Source organism: Ursus arctos, unplaced genomic scaffold (genome assembly GCF_023065955.2).
Source record: "Ursus arctos isolate Adak ecotype North America unplaced genomic scaffold, UrsArc2.0 scaffold_2, whole genome shotgun sequence".
NCBI classification, from domain to species: domain Eukaryota; kingdom Metazoa; phylum Chordata; class Mammalia; order Carnivora; family Ursidae; genus Ursus; species Ursus arctos.
This window is the reverse complement of record NW_026622874.1, coordinates 34,616,563-34,634,088: the sequence shown is the minus strand read 5'-3', so window position 1 is coordinate 34,634,088 and position 17,526 is coordinate 34,616,563. Positions and strand designations below refer to the sequence as shown.

Genomic DNA, 17,526 nt, shown 5'->3' with positions numbered 1-17,526 from the left:
AACTCATTCCACTGGCATTTGTATCTGTTTATTACTAGTATAGTTAAAAAAAATAAAGATCTATACTTCTTCCCAAAAGTCAGTTGTATTTAATAAAAAGTATATGCATTTTATTTTCATTCTGTGTATTGAGATTACTTTTCTCTTTCTTAGTCGTTTATATTTCAGTTTCTGTTTAGTTTAGTGTGCAGGTTTTCACTAACGACAGATCTATGATTTATGAACCCAGGTAAAGATGTACTGTTACTGGCTATATATTACCGCCCTAAAGAATACACAATATATTTTCTGCAGTCTAAGCCTATTTGCTACCAATTATCCATAAAAGACTTCTATTTACAGAATTGTGGCCAGGTCCTTTTGCCCTGTGTTGTGTGTTCTGGGCATAGTGGAAACAATGCTTTATTTCCCCTGAAAGCATGGTGCCTGTGCCTGAGACCCGATCAGGAATGTAGAGATAATCCGGCTCCGTGAAAGCTCAGAAACTGATGATGCTCTTGTTCTGTAAGCTGCCATTTTTCTCTGTCTTGAATGTTAATCAAATTACAACTTTTTTCTCCCTTTGTTTTTCTTGTGTGACCCTAACAAATTATGTAATTTTATGTCATCAAGCAGTCGACACGTTGACGATGTGTTTGTACTTTGTCACTTCATCTAGAAGGTGGCAGTTCCTACTGCTGGATATACTTCCAGTAACTACTAATTAGGAACTTATTTCAGATTGCCAAACAATGTGTAAGTACATGTACGAAGAGTATAGATAGTACAAATCTTAACATCCATAGAAAGGAAAATATTGTACTAATCAGTTGTATTTCTGATTTTAATTCTAATTCTATTGTGAAAATTCATTAGAAGATACACCATTTAACAACATCCCTACTTAGAAATTGATAGAACCCTTGCCTAGCTAGGAAATAAAGAACCAAATTCAAACATACTTGTGAAGCTTATATGAGTAGCTTCATAAGAAAAAAAGTTGTAGTTAACAACAACACAAAATAAAACAACTGAGAATCTCTAGTATAAGCAGATGGATGTAGAATATAAACGTAACTTGTGAAAGAAAATGAACAAGGGACTAGCAACACAGCAGAGAAAGACATTGGCCGTGGTTCCTGTTCTTGATAAGGTGTATGACCTTGGGCAAATTATGGAGTCTCTGTGGTCTACCTCCGGATTGATCATGGGGTTCATGAGACTCTGAGCTACTTACTGGCAGAGACTCAGCCTCACTCAACTCTGTATTCCCAGACCCTAGCCCCACTGCATGTGTATATGAGAGTGCTTTCCATGTATTTACAAACATAAATATTAAGTTACATATTTAATATCTTATCTTATATTCTTACATAGTCAGTGATTTTTTAAATAGCAGCGTGAAGTCTCAGCTCCCTCATAGTTTCATTTGTTTTTAGTTCTGATTTTTTTTGGGGGGGGGGGGTTGTTTTTTTGGTTTTTTTTTTTGCAAAACTAGAATGCATAACCCCTAGCTGGCATAATGTTAAGCATATACAGATGTCAATGCAAATATAATGACTTGTTTTTAGAAACAAAGAATTGTACTATATTTTGTGAGTTTTGGAGAGGGTGGATGAAATGTATTTTCCCTTCAGAAATAATATCATAAGTGGTAGCTGTGTGCCTAAGCCATTTCCTCAATTTTTTTTTTAACTCACATACCTTAAACTTGTCGTAAAGTGATATTACAGTTATAGGCCCAAATACGTAGCTAATCACCAAACTCATGGAGAAACTCACTACACATTCTACCAGGGGTTACAAAAACATATTTCTCTCTGGGGCGCCTGGGTGGCACAGCGGTTAAGTGTCTGCCTTCGGCTCAGGGCGTGATCCCGGCGTTCTGGGATCGAGCCCCACATCAGGCTCCTCCGCTATGAGCCTGCTTCTTCCTCTCCCACTCCCCCTGCTTGTGTTCCCTCTCTCGCTGGCTGTCTCTATCTCTGTCAAATAAATAAATAAAATCTTAAAAAACAAAAACATATTTCTCTCTACCCATTCTTTCCTTCCTACCAGTCCCAGCACAGGCAGAGAGGAGGTGGATAAGTAAGGATCAAGTACTGTAGATTCCAGAGATTTGCTTATTCTTTCTGGCTGCAATAGAAGAAAACAGTTATCTAGGTTGGGAGATCAGAATCAGAAGACAGAAAGTTAGTCCTCTGATGATATAATGATTCAAGTCTCCAAATTCGGCTTTGCTGCCGTCCATTCAAAAACGTGGTTTGCAGCCATGGGCACCCATAGCACCCAGACTCTGGCCTTTAAATGTCATTTCCTACTTAAAAGAACCAAACTCCTACAGGAAGTGGCTGATTCCAGGTCTGATGCAGAAAATGTGTAAGTTGAAATGAGACATTATGTTAGACCAAAAGCAAGAAGCTTACTAAAGAACTTCTGAGCTCATGTTTAAAGGACACAGGAAACAACTTGAATGGGCTAACACAGACCAAAGATGGGACCATTAAAAAAAAAAAAAACTTAAAAATTTATTTTATTGTGGATAGAACACTTAACATAATTCAAACATGTAAATGTAAAGAGAAGCTTCTAAGAATTCCTGGGTACCATGGGGTGTCTGGGTGGCACAGTTGGCTGAGCATCTGATTCTTAGTTTTGGCTCAGTTCATGATCGGACATCAAGAAGAGGGGCCCCTGGGTCGCTCAGCACAGAGTCTGCTGAAGATTCTTTCCCTCTCCCCCTGCCTCTGCCCCTCCCCACCGTGCGTGCTCTTGCACTCACGTGCTCTCTTTCTCTCTCTCAAATAGATAAATCTTTTTTTAAAAAAAATCAAGAACAACTGTGATAGGCTGAGTCACATCAGATATATACAAATGATGATGACTTTTTAAAAACCCTCACAGCTCAGCTTTAGAGATTGGTAGGCATATACTCATTAATCTGGAAATTGTTGAACAAGAGGAAAGCATCAAGGATTTATCCTACCTCTGCTGTACACTTTGTATTTCAGAATAGCCAAATAGGTAATAGGATAAAACTCTTTGTAGAATGCCAACAAGTAAAGATAGAAGGAATGCTTTTGAAAGCATAATTTTGGAGGCCCTACTGCATAATTAATTTACCCAAGGATTATCATAGGATGCTAAAACCATCAAGTGAAAGAAAATTCATAATGGATGGTATCAGCTAACCTGAATCCTGAAACCATTAATGGATCTTAGAACCACCAAAAGTGAGACATTCTAATGTTATGTATCTCCTGGTGTGATGCAGTAAAAAAAAAAAAAAAAAAAAAAAAAAAAAACACATCTCGACACATGTTGCATATTCTTGCCCAAACCAGAGAAAAACAAAAAACCAGAAACTGACTCTAACCAAGCTTCCAGATGTGACTGCCAGTTTATAGGAAGAGGATAAAAATCACATGTTCAAGGACACAAATGGCACAAAGGATGGGGAATGTGGAACTGATAGTCTCTGAAGGAGACTTGACAGACATATCAACCAAATAGTGTTTACCATGTTGAGATGCTGGCCCACATAAACAAACTAAAATATTTTGGGGGTAATAAGGGCATATGAGAGTGGTCTGAGAATAGAAGATATTAAAGAATAATTGTTAGTTTGTATGGTATAATAATGATATCTGTTAAAGATATATATTGAAGTGTTTACAGGTGAAATGATAGGTTGTCTAGCATTCGGTTCAAAACCTTGCTGTTCAGGGGGCGCCTGGGTGGCTCAGTCGTTAAGCGTCTGCCTTCGGCTCAGGGCGTGATCCTGGAGTTATGGGATCGAGCCCCACATCGGGCTCCTCCGCTATGAGCCTGCTTCTTCCTCTCCCACTCCCCCTGCTTGTGTTCTCTCTCTCGCTGGCTTTCTCTCTCTGTCAAATAAATACATAAAAATCTTAAAAAACAAAAAACCTTGCTGTTCAGTGTGGGACCTTCAGATCCAGCAGCGCTAACTTCATATAAGAGCCTGTTAGTAATGCAGAAACTCTGGCCTCATCCTTAGCACCCAATAGAGTCAGAAGCTACATTTTTACCATAATCTCCAAGAGATTTATATGCATATTAAGTATCGAGAAGTACTTCCTTAAAATAATTGGGGAGACAGATAAAAGAAACGAGATTGGCAAATATTGATTGATGATTATTGAAACAAGGGGATAAATGCATGGGAATATGATTCTAAGTCAAGTATCTTTTTTTTTTTTTTAAAGATTTTATTTATTTATTCGACAGAGATAGAGACAGCCAGCGAGAGAGGGAACACAAGTAGGGGGACTGGGAGAGGAAGAAGCAGGCTCACAGCAGAGGAGCCCGATGTGGGGCTCGATCCCATAACGCCGGGATCACACCCTGAACCGAAGGCAGACGCCCAACCGCTGTGCCACCCAGGCGCCCCATAAGTCAAGTATCTTTAAACCAGGGACTGACAGACTAAATCAGAGTGTGTGTGTGTGTTTGTGTGTGTGTGTATGTATTCAATCCAATGATTTGTTTTGTGTCTATTGGTTTGACCTGTAAGTGTTGATATCAGTGTTGTCTGATTCCTTCCCCTTCTTACTGCACAGCTTGTCAAGTTATTGGGTAATATTAAAAAATCCTGAATTCATATTTCTTTTAAGAGTGTTCCTTGTCATATCAAGTTATTACTTTAAAATTTAGGAAAAAGACTTATTTTAGCGACTAATGCCATTTTCTGGTCAACTCCTCCTTCTAGGCGCGCTTAAAAAGACCTCTTAAGAGCCTCGATGGTGCTCTGTATGATGACGACTATGACGAGAGAGCAAGCAAGTAAGTCATGGTGGATTGTATGTCCTACTGAGTGTTGTGGCTGAAAGGCAGAAGTTTTAGGATTTCAAAAGATAAAAGATGTACACTCCTAGAGATCAGATTTCGCTCCCTTGCAATGTTCTTCAGTAAAAGGAACCAGTACTCATTGGAGTCTCATGGGGGATGAATCTTGAGATGGGAAAGCAAGATAGGCCTGAAATTCTTGTTCTTGGAAAGCAGTAAAGCCTACAGAAATATCTGCAGTAGTGTTAAAGGGGAAATAGAAGCCCACCTAAATTAGGCTCCTACCCTGCTAGTGAAAAGGGGCAGGTTAAATAAGAGAAATAGTGATATTAGCCAATTAAAACAAGTTGAATTGGGGGGAGGGGAGGGGTTTAAACCTGTGGTGATATCAGAAGAGGAAATTTTCATACAAAGTATTAAAAATTAATTTCACTATAAAGTAAGGGAAATAATAATAATAGGTATTTAGTTTTTTTAAACGATTTAAAATTATATGGGAGTGACAAAATGGGCAGTCCTTTTGCTCCATTAAGTAGTATATCTTTGTCTATATCGAGGAATATGCGTTCTTCTCTAAAATATAAATAGAGGGAAAACCACATACACATATTAAAAGTAAACTCGGGCGATAGCAAACCTTCCAAATGTTCCATCTACTATTTCTAAGGCCAATGTCCCAAATCCCAGAGAATTAGACTGTGTGAAAAGTGCTGCTTCTGCTTCCAGATCAATTGAGGTCCCATAGTTGTTTGTATTTTCTTAGTGCACATACTCAAAATTTCCCATATTTGAATTGGTATACACCCATCACTCTAAAGAATTTGACCATGAACCAATTCACCGTTTTGTTGTTGTTCCACTGAAAAGCACTTTGGTTTTAAGACTCTCTCACTAACTCAGTGTAACTGGGGAGATATTGCTCACATGCACTGTATGTGGCTGTGTGACTGCTAGCGTGTGCTGCACTTTCCTTCAGGTTGTCCTCTGAAGATGGAGAAGAAGCTTCTGCTTATTTTTATGAAAGCGACGACTCCATTGAAGCAAGAGTAAAGACTCCATACTCAGGCGAAATGGACCTACTTGGAGAAATCTTAGATACGTTGAGCACACACAGCTCAGACCAAGGAAAGCTGGCAGCAGCTAAGAGCTTGGATTTCTTCAGATCAATGGATGATATCGATTACAAACCTACGGTTAGTTGATTTTTTCAGCCTATAAAATTAAATGAAAACATTCTTACCCTTTGGTGTGAATTGCCTCATGTTACAATCTTAGTTGGTAGAAGCATGTAACTTCTAACAGGTAAGTAGTCAAATCTTCAAACATATGCTAAAATTTAATCATTAAGAATTATTTCTAGTTTCAGGGGCGCCTGGGTGGCACAGCGGTTGAGCGTCTGCCTTCGGCTCAGGGCGTGATCCCGGCGTTCCGGGATCGAGCCCCACATCGGGCTCCTCTGCTATGAGCCTGCTTCTTCCTCTCCCACTCCCCCTGCTTGTGTTCCCTCTCTCGCTGGCTGTCTCTATCTCTGTCAAATAAATAAATAAAATCTTTAAAAAAAAAAAAAAAAAAAAAAAAAAAGAATTATTTCTAGTTTCAGAATTCCAGTATTTTCCCATTTATGTATCCAGTTCTGATGGTTATTGATATTCATTGAAAAAAACTTTTATCAAGCTGTAATATTCTCTTACAATCTAATTTTATAGTTGTCTTTTCTGGGGAATTTTTTAAGTGTGAAATGTTCCCACTTTTTTTCTGTATTTTGGATCTTCAAAAAATGTTTAAGAAATGTCTCAATTCGGGGCGCCTGGGTGGCTCAGTTGTTAAGCATCTGCCTTCGGCTCAGGTCATGATCCCAGTGTTCTGGGATCGAGCCCCACATCGGGCTCCCTGCTAGGCAGGAAGCCTGCTTCTCCCTCTCCCACTCCCGCTGCTTGTGTTCCCTCTCTCACTGCCTCTCTCTCTGTCAAATAAATAAATAAAATCTTTTAAAAAAAGAAAGAAATGTCTCAATTCAAATACCTTTTCATTATATTGCTTCAAAAATGAACAGTGTTTTAAACAAACTGAAATGAATGTTTTAAAAGCACAAGAGGTGGAAGTGTGAGTAATGGCCACCCTGTGGTGATTGTAAGTAATTCCCGAACTTGGCATTGATGTAGTTGGTCTATTTGGGAGTTTTGGGGGGGGAGGGCGTTTGGCAAGTTCTTTTCATTTACTTTTTCAGCTTTATCGAAGTATAATTGACAAAAAATTGTGTATGTTTATATATTTTCTTGTTAATAGAGCTATTTGCAGGAGTTCAGAATTAACTGTCAACGCTATATTTCCTCTTGGGGGACTCTTGGGGGACCTTCCATGTTGCCAGCCTTGAAAGATATTAATATTTTATTTCAAAATGGAAAAAAATGCTAATGTAACATTGTAATCTCATTAAGATTTTTCTGAATTTGTTGTTTCTTCTTTCAGAATACATCCAACGCACCTAGTGAGAATAATCTGGCCCTACTTTGCAGTGGTTCTGGTGATCAAGCAGAGTGGCATCTCGGACAAGATGATAGTGCCCTCCACGGCAGACACCTCCCTCCCTCTCCCCGGAAGCGGGTTTCCTCTGGTGGTTTGACAGATTCTCTGTTTATCCTGAAAGAGGAAAACAATGAAAAATACCTCAGTGTTGACAATGTGAGGGGGCCTGTGGTCATGGAAAAGCCAGCTTCGACTTCAGGATTGGATCTCCAGCTAACTTCGCCTGAAGTTTCCAAAAATGAAAAAGCTAAAACAGAAAAGAAAGAAACACTAAGCCAGATTTCAGACGATCTGCTTACACCCAGCCTTGGGCGACGTTCATCTACTTTTGTTCCTTGGGAGAAAGAAGGGAAAGAAGCCAAAGAGACTTCAGAAGATGCTGGACTGCTTCATGAAGTAGTGTCATTATGTCATATAACATCTGCCTTCCAGCAAGACTTAAACATTTCAGAAGAAAACGCAAGTGACAGCCAAACTTAAATCAACAATTAGGAGTCACCCACTTGCATCCAGGCTTCTATGGAGACATTTTAGGATTCCTTGTAATCTCTATAGTAAACAGAATTATTTGTAGGAATGACAATTCTTAGTACTGTCCAAAAATTATTTTTCATTTGGAACATACATTTTCCCCACTCATTCATCTCATGAGTATGTGTTATCAATTGATTTTTAAATGTAAAGCTGATTCTTCTACTGTGCTCTTAAATCAGGCACTAGTTTGTATGTATATTGGAAGTATATGTCAAACGTCTGATTTCCCAGTATTTGGTGCTTAATGCCATTCGTTTTATTTAAACTAATATGCATATATAACCCTTGCACATAACCAGTAGCTACTATACTAATCTGGTTGAGCATGAACTGATCAGGATCTCAAAACTTATCAAAACTAACCTGAAACTGCTGAAACTGTTGACCCACTAACTGCCTTAATCCTAAGCCTATATTTAGCATACTTTAATAATTTATGGACTTACCTGTAAATTTTGAAGGATAAGTTATAAGTGTTCTGCAGAGCAATAATGCCTTTTTCTATCTGTTGAATATCGAGGACAAAATTCATTTTTCAAAGTTAAAAAGCTCTCTTGTGGACACTGGCAGCCATGTTTTCCAAAATGTATAAAGGTACACATTTACCTTTCACTCAGTGAAATATATGAAGTGCTGAATTACAATGTGAAATTAATGACTTCTGTTTACAAATGAGACACTTTAAAATTTTTTTCAGTCTCTCTATATGCCTTTGCTATCTAGGAATCCAGCCCCAGAAAGCCAAATGCATCACGAACTGTCCTGATAAAGAAATGTTCCTGTCTTTTTTTTTTCTTAACTAATAATTCATTTCTTATCATCTCACATTCACTTTTTTAAAATAATTGACTTTATATTTTAGAAGTTTTAGTCTACAGAAAAATTATGAAGAAAGTACAGAGAGTTCCTACTATGTCCCTGCACACAGTTTCCCCTATGATTAATATCTTACATTGGTAGGGTGCGTTTGCCACAATTAGTGAACCAATATTGATAGTCCATGCTTTATTCAGATTTCCTTAGTTTTTCCCTAATGTCTTTTTTTCTGTTCCAGAATCCCATTCAAGATACCACATTACATTTGGTTGTCATGTGTCTTTAGATCTCTCTTGGCTGTAATATTTTCTCAGACTTCCCTTGTTTCTGATGACCTTGACAGGTCTGAAGATTACTGATCTGCTGGTTGAATATACTATAGAATGTCCCTCTGTTAGAATTTGTCTGCTATTTTTCTCACAATTACACTGTGATTGTGGGTTTGGGGAGGAAGATTACAGAAGTCAAATGTCATTTTCATTACATCATACCTAAGGTACATAATGTCAGCATGATTTGTGAGTGTTGATGTTGACTTTGATAACCTAGCTGAGGTGGTGTTTGCCAGGTTTTCCCACTATACTCTTTGCCCTCCCTTTCTAGGCCGTAGTCTTTGGAAGGAAGTCACTGTGTATAGACCACACCTAAGGAGTAGGGCCTTACGCCTCCTCTTACTTAGGGTGGAGTGTCTACATAAATTATTTAGAATTCTTCCGCATAGGAGATTTGTCTGTTCTCCCTCATATTCACTGTTAAACATTGAAATTCGTCTCAGACGGCATCATGCATTGACTGCTTCGTGATAGGCTAGACTGACAGAAAAAATCGGGAAAAAAACCCGTGGTGTTATGGTTAATTTGGTATTTGCATATTCAATGTATACTCTGTACATCCCCAATCAATATTTTTTTTAAATTGTCATTTTAGAAAAGGTGTTTGAAAAACCATTCAAGAACCCCATCAGGACTGTACCCTAAAATATTTACTGAAAGAATTTAGTTTTTAGTAAAAAAAAATCCTAGAAGGGGATTTGTTAAAAACATTGCTTAAAAATATTTATCCAGGCCAGTCTTTAAAGAATTTAAAGAAAATGACCAAGTTTTTTTCTTTTCTAAGCTACATTCCAAAATCTAAACAGATATGTTTTATTGGGGACAATTATTCATTCATGTTTGTAAAGGAAGACAAATCTCGTTTTTCTTGTAAGGAGGGAGTCTGTATATATTAAGGAAAAAAGTGTTTAATCCTTATTTTATTAACACAAAAGTAAGACTCATGGTTCTTGTCAAATTTTGCCTTTATATACTCATTACAAAATTCCATTTCACTTTGTCGAAACATGTAATAAAAGAAGTAGATTTATCAGAAGAGCTGTTTTAAATGAGAAGGAAAAAAAAGATGACTCTGGCTGTTAATCTGCTTGGGAAATATTTCTTCATAATTTTTTAAAAGAAAAAGTCTTTTAATATGACTATTGGAATGAGGCATGTTTTCCTTCAGAATTCATAGTCTGAAGAATGAGATAACTGTGAGTGTAGCGTAGGTGGAACTGGAGTTTCAGTCCATTTGCTTAATAAACATCATGGCCTCCGAAGTGTAGGTTCTTCTGTCATCCAGTCACCTCATGAAATGTTTGACTACAAGACTGTGTTGCTGTGAGGACGTTTAGCCTCACAAGTACATTTGTGTCAAGGTATTTTGAACTGGATTTGTGCCTTATTTTAACACGCAAAATCGGCTTTTATATTCTGTTAAAAAACAAAAGCAAAAAACAAAAGCTCTACATATTATTCTTGGAAAAAATCCTGAAGACTAGTATCCAAGAGACTAATCCAAAAGTATTAGTATTTCAAATCATTAATATTTGAGTATTCAAAGTCTGCTCTTAAACTAGACTTCCCAGTATTATGGTGGATATAGGGAGAATAAGGTGAAATTAAGGTGAATTCTGAAACAAACAAAAGTATTATTTTTTCCTGTGTTCATATTTTCTATTACAACTAAATGAAATATCTGTAAACTGCTCTGCTGTTTGAATTTGTTTCTCAAAAAAGCTATACTTGTTCAACCACAGAGTTGTATAAATGAGTCAGTCTTTGGCTTTCCTGCATAGTCTTTTACGGGGCCTCTAAACCATCATGATTCTCCCTGAATCCCACTCTAGCTTTTATCCTCTTTGTGCTTAAATATCGCATCCGTGATATTTCAGGCGGGGATAGAAGAGTCATGTGTGAATTTAGGAGCTATTGTTTTGTTAAGCCAATGTGTTATTACGTGGTTAATTTTGATGGTTACTTACTCTAGCGTATTTTAGGAAGGCACCAAAACATATGGCAGGATGATTTTTCTGTGAATAACTCATCCACTTAGGAAATATTTATGGACTGTCTGTACCGGTCGTATGCAAGGTACGGTAACTGGGGTATAAGGAAATAAACTAATTAACATCGTCCCCGCTCTGAAGGAGCCAATTAAAAGGAGAAGAAATGGCAAATCTCTGTTAATAATAATAGTAATGATATATTTTGTTTAGAAGTTATTGGCCCAAGATTCTAACACCAAAAAAAAAAAAATCCTTTTAAAGCTGCTTAATCTAAAACATGCTCTACATATAGAAATATGGTACCGTTTCTAATTTTACTAACTTTATTATTTTAACGAAGTATAATAATGCTGCTATTTTAAGATACCTACTTTTAAAGGACAGACTTAGAAGCTCTTAGAAACTAAGTGTCCTTGTTTCTCTGATTCTCTGTCCCCACTATGCTCAATCTTTGACCAGGCAGCACAGGGCTCTATAATGGAATGAGGCTCCTTTGCAATACTTGGGCCACTTTACTTACTTTAGGATTAACTGGGAGTGTAGGTGCCTGTTGATGGAAACGAGTTTTTTACGTTCTTTATAATAGCATTCTCTAGAAAGCAGCTTCCGCCGTCCCCGCCTCTTAAATTAAAACTGTATGTAACAGTGCTGTTGTCAGGATTCTGTGCTAATATCCTAATCGTAGGATTCAGGAATGTTCATGAAATAGTTGTTTCTTAAATAACGTGAAGAAGTAGTCTCCTGATCAAGAGGAGAAAACTGTGAATATTCTCATAATCAGCAGATCTTCCTTCTCATCTAGAAAATCTGGATTTTCAGGAAAAGATTATTTTCACAAATAAATTTTCTAATGCAAATTCCATTTTTGTTTAGCGTAAAAGACCCTGACTCTGGGTAGTTATTTGTAAGTCAGAACACAAATTTCAGAAAGTAAAATGAATACCCAAATCTAATTCCCCAAAGCACGTCTTAGTATAAGGAAATAACTTTTACAGAGTCTGTATCAGTCACATCTTTCCTGTGTCGAGCCCAATATTTTGTTAGTGTCTGTTTCTTAAAGCTTACTTAAGAGGCAGAATTGTTTTGAGCAAACTGGTTAACATTTTTATTTTGGTGAAGATATAGGGAATTATGTGTATTTAGAAAGAAGCATATTTTGTTTTGAAAAATAATAGGATTTTGTGCAATATTTTTCCTGCATAATTTAGTTCATATAAATATGCACATCTGCTTTTCTAGCAGATGCCTTAAGGTCATGTTTTTCAGTATTTGTGTAAAGCTGTATGTAGCAATGTTCTATGTGATCTTAGAAAAAATTCTTTATATTGTTGGCAGGCGAAATGTTTTTGTTTATTTAAAATAATTATGGATATTGCATTATTGTATCATAACTAACTGCCTCAGCGACAATAAATATGCAATAAGAAAATCCTGAACCTTAGGTTAGTATTGACAATACTATTACTTTCAGAGAAACGTATATCGTGCAAAATGCTGATTCTACATGTGTACATTTAACAAATACTCAGTTCTGTACCACATAGATCTAAATGGCATTTGTATGGTGATGACCACATATGTCGATTGTAATATGCTTTGTGATGAATCTTTGGTAAGATTTATAAAGGGCATTGCCAATACTTCTTGACTGTCTATAAATTAAGTTAATTTTTGTATAATGTACAGTTTGTTTAACCTTAGAGCTTCTATAGATTTCTACTTTTATTATACTTGAATGAGGCAGAAAAGCACTGTGGAAAATCTGTAGCTCTGGATGCAATATGCAAACATACCAAAAAATTAAACAAGGTACTGAGCAGCAATGTCAACTGGATACTTTATATCCAGGAAGCTGTGTTTTCTTCCAACCACACTTTAGTTAGGTCATTTAAAATACACGGTCTTTTATCTTAAAAGGTTGCAAAGTCACAAATGATTACCTCTTTGATGTGAGAAACCTCTAGGTCTCTTTTGTCTCCGTGTTATTTCACTTCCCAGATGAGAGCCTTAATGAGGTACCTTACAAACCCACCCTCTGGTTGGTTATGTGATGTGTAGGACAGGACCGGACTTGAACTCTGTGCGTGCTGAACGCACCGCAAGTGTCCAGTCACCATCCTTCAGGCAGTGTAACTTCCACGTGGTTATTTTGAGAACCATTCAGTGGTCCTATACCAAAAACAAGATTTCTTGAATCTGTTATGATTTAGTACTTACAGCAATGCCTAAAACAGCAAACATGAAGTCTGCAATTTAATATGCATAAAGTCTTTTTTATATAAAAGGTACGTGAGAGGTTAAAACGGAACTTTCCCAAAGCTGATTTCTTTTGCTTTAAACGAATAACTGTTTAAAAGGACTGAAAGTCTTGAGCTTTTTGCCAGACCTGGTGACAGATACCTGTAAGAACCTACCCAGCACTGAGATTTGTTTCACTGTTCTTGCATCCTTGAGGCTACAGTATAAATCATCTCTAAAGCTGACTACTGTTGGGAGGACATTGTGCAGAAAAGTATTGTTTGGGGAATTTTTTGAAAAATATGCAAACCTAAATCTTGGATGAACTACATACTACCATAAAGTGCCCAACAATGCAGTTATGAAATAAAATTGGTCATAATTACAATTTTGCACGGTGGTGACTCTTCTTTTCTAATTAGCCAGTTATTCCCCTCAGTGTTCCAGGTGAGGTGCTGTAGGACCCGGCCGTCTTCCTCTTCTGAGCTTTGCAACTGCTACAGTGTAAATCCCAGCCTGGATCTTCTTGACAGCTCTGTTTGAGAGGTGTCCATTCCTTCTTGTATGGTCAACTAATTTTAGTAGGCTCTAAAATCATAGAATAGGTAAGTAGAATGTCATTAGATAGACCAGAGCAGGACTGTCTTTAAAAGTCGAGGACAGGGATGAAATGCAGTAAAGTCTATGAGCAATGCTCTAGAGACTAGAAGAGCTCTGACAGTTCCACCAAGGGCAAAAGTCAAATTCCTATTGAAACGAGCACAAAGTTTCCATTTGGGTACAGAATTTTGGGGAGTAATACTGCTGAAGTTGTCTTATTTCTATAGAAGAAGCAAAGGACTGACAACAACAAAAGAGACATTATCCTTGTAAGCCTCAGGTTTAGCTAACTTTTATTGATTTAAAAAAATAAGCTTTTTTTTTAAATCAATGTATAGTTGACATACAATGTTATATTAGTTTCAGGTGTATGTTGATTTTAAGTTTTAACAGTTCGCCTACCACCTTCACAGGGATTAGCCTCAATATTTCTAAGTGTGTATGAGAGAGATAGTCATATCTTAATTTTATAGATGCAGAAGCAAAAAACGCAATTGTATTTTCCTTACATATAAGTGAAAGAAAATATCCTCTTCGGAGTATTATGTAGTGAGTCTGAGAATTTTCTTGCCTAGAAGTAACAGGATGAGTTACAGGACACAAAAAATTTGTTCACACATGAAAAATACAGTACGAATAGCATAAAAATAAAATAGCGTAGTGTGGATGTTTCCAGGTGAATTAAAACCTACCCCAACTTCTGCCATTGATTGGGTCTGTTACTTAATTCCCCAAAGCTTTAGATCCCTTCATTTAAAATAGAAGTATCTGTTCTTAGAATGAATTATTACTGAGAAACTTTTGTGTGTATGTTTGAATTCATGGCATTTTAGAGTATAAAACCGAAACAGAAAGCCGTATGAATCTTAGATTTATCTAATCCAGTGGCTCTCAAGCATAGCTTTTTGTTAGAACTACCTGTATGGCTTTGAAAAGAGGTGGGAAAATGCCTGGACCATGCTCTTAAGAGTTTCTGGAGTAGGGGCACCTATTTGGCACAGTTGGCGACCAACTCTTGGTTTCAGCTCAGGTCATGATCTCAGGGCTGTGGGATGAGCCCTGCATCGGGCTCCGTGCTTAGCGTGGTGTCTGCCTAGGGTTCTCTCTCCCTCTCCCTCTGCCCCTTCCCCCTGCCGTGTGCGTGCGCTCCCTCTCTCTCCCTCTAAAGTAAATAAATCAATCTTAAAAAAAGAAAAAGTTTCTCGAGTAGGTATTGTAATTAGTCTTTTGTAGACATGAGGAAACTGAGGAACAAAATAGATGGGTAATATCCGTGAAGTCCCATGCCAACAAATGACCACGCGGGGACGTGAACCTGACAGTCTGACTTCAGCCTCCACACTGCATTAGGCAGAAATGCAGATCAGAAACGAGACGGCTTGCCTAACATGCATTCTCGCTATGATTTTCTTTTCTATCAGCTCTCTCCTTTATTAGACAAGCCTTTTTAACATTTTTTTTGACAAAACACCCTATGCAAAGTTTTAATGTTGAGTACAGAATTTCCTGATAGCCTTCGGTGAGATTGTGTCAATGTACAGATTCTCCTTTTCTCTTTTTCTTTTGATCCCCCCATACTCTCCGGCTCAGCTAATTCAATCTCAGCTAAACTTTGTTGTATATATACGTGTTCTCTGTGGTATCTTTTTCCTTTCAATTTTATGTGCCGCGTCGGAGAGCAGGTGGGGGAGCCCCACTCTGCTTATGCGCGGTGACGGTAAGCGAGGGCTGGGTGAGACCGAGAAAGCTGTTCAGAGCATCTGAACGCCCTCTCAGGATCTTCGCAGCTGTCTCTGCGGCTTTTTAATTTTTCTTCTGGTCAAGAACCAGCATGGGAGGCAAACGTCTTACTCTTCAGTTTTGTTGTTTTACTTTAGAATCAAACTCACTTTAAATAACGGAGGCTGTTGCATGTTGATGGTGTTTTGTACTAACACCAGTGAAGCAAGGCTTTCATTTTATTTATTTATTTTTTAAAGATTTTATTTATTTATTTGACAGAGATAGAGACAGCCAGCGAGAGAGGGAACACAAGCAGGGGGAGTGGGAGAGGAAGAAGCAGGCTCCCAGCAGAGAGGAGCCTGATGTGGGGCTCGATCCCTTAACGCCGGGATCACGCCCTGAGCCGAAGGCAGACGCTTAACCGCTGTGCCACCCAAGCGCCCCAAGGCTTTCATTTTAAAGCATGTATTGAAAATGGACGCATTCCTTTTCATACCTCCAGTTTGTAATTTGAGGTCTCACTTTGGGATATCAAAATACACTGATGGTATTCATTTAGTATTTTATTCAATTTTCCCCAAAATTTAAACTTAATATTTAAACTTAAGAGCTAAGCTTTCAGAGATTTGATAAATGTCGGAATTGGCTACAACCCATTAGGTAAAAATCCCGACTTGTGAGACAGATGGTAGGAGGAAATGCTCTATTTTTCATATTATAGGCTCCTTACATAAGGCACGTGCTTTTTGACAAACTCTTAGAAAATCACTTGAATTTCTAAAAAAATGACAATTGAGAGAGATGTGAATTTAGTCTTTTAAAAACTTCCTGCTAGAAAAATTTAAGCAATTCTTTCTCATCAAAATTATTTTTAAAACATGAGGGATCATACACATTATAGCAAAGAAACAATCTGTATCATAATCAAGGAATGCTATTTTGGGGGATTATTGCAGGGTATTAATATTCATGTTTAATGTCCAATGGTAAGGTGAACTCAGAGTCTCTGGACATCTTGATTTCAAGATTTTAAGAGGATTTTCAAATTGCCCTGCTAACACTCTTTTATTAAAAGCTGTAGGTTAGTCTGGGTTAATGGTGTTAACGGTAGAGACCATATGTGTTTTAAGGTTTAAACTGAATAATGTACACAAGCAACTGACATTTGGTTTGTTCCTGTGATTTCTCTACACATTTGTTTAATGATTTTGAAAATGTTAGCATAGCAGGAAAGAATTTAGAGGTCATTTAAAACTTACTTGTGTTTAAATTATTTGATAGAATCCTCATCAGATTTGACTCTTGGCACATGGTAAAGCAGGTCATGATCTCATGTTAATATCATGGATACTTTGAAGGACATATTCAGCAATGTGGAAATTTCAGCCTATTAGCTGTTTCTTATTTTGTGATTTGTCTTGGGTGCCCTTGCTCGCAGGCTGAACTTTTTTTTTTTTAACCTTTGTCATCGTATCACATTTTAAATGTCACCAGACCAGTGTTTATATAGTTGGGTTCTCCCTTCCCTCTCTTTTCCATCCATTATTACCTCCCTCCACACAGAAGCATTTCTTTTGGAGCTCTGCTACTTTTTTACCCTGGACAGTAAAACAATCTCCCTTCGGGATAATTGACTCCTAGCAGAAATTTCTGTGTGTTCTGTGCAATCTTTTCTACAACCACTGTTTCTCCTCCCAGGTAAGAAAGATTTCAGATGATGTTTGATTTCAATTAATTGTGTTGTACTTGGCACCAAATGCAAGACATTTGGTGATTTTTTTTTCTCATTAAATGGGTAAACTGATTAATTCTATTTAGAAGGAATGTGAGGGAAGTATTACTATATATATTGGTCTTAAAATCAGATTTGTATGTTCCAGATATGTTTGGATAATTCAAAATACATACATTTTAATAACCTCATGTGGGTTGGAAAGTGCTGAAAGCCTTAGAGGTCTGGGCATCTGTGAACTGTCCGTCTG

General features: G+C 37.4%; 1 protein-coding gene across 3 annotated transcripts in view; it reads left to right on the top strand.

The window, feature by feature from the left end:
* DENND1B (DENN domain containing 1B) overlaps positions 1–13,610 on the top strand; it is a 250,313-nt gene extending 236,703 nt beyond the window's left edge. For all 3 annotated transcript variants that reach the window (XM_057314807.1, XM_026480715.4, XM_026480714.4), the window contains 3 exons: positions 4,709–4,782; positions 5,762–5,978; positions 7,255–13,610. In XM_057314807.1, the coding sequence (XP_057170790.1) occupies positions 4,709–4,782; positions 5,762–5,978; positions 7,255–7,791 (828 nt within the window). In that variant the 3' untranslated portion in view covers positions 7,792–13,610. The remainder of the gene's footprint in view (positions 1–4,708; positions 4,783–5,761; positions 5,979–7,254) is intronic.
* The last annotated feature ends 3,916 nt before the right edge of the window (positions 13,611–17,526 follow it).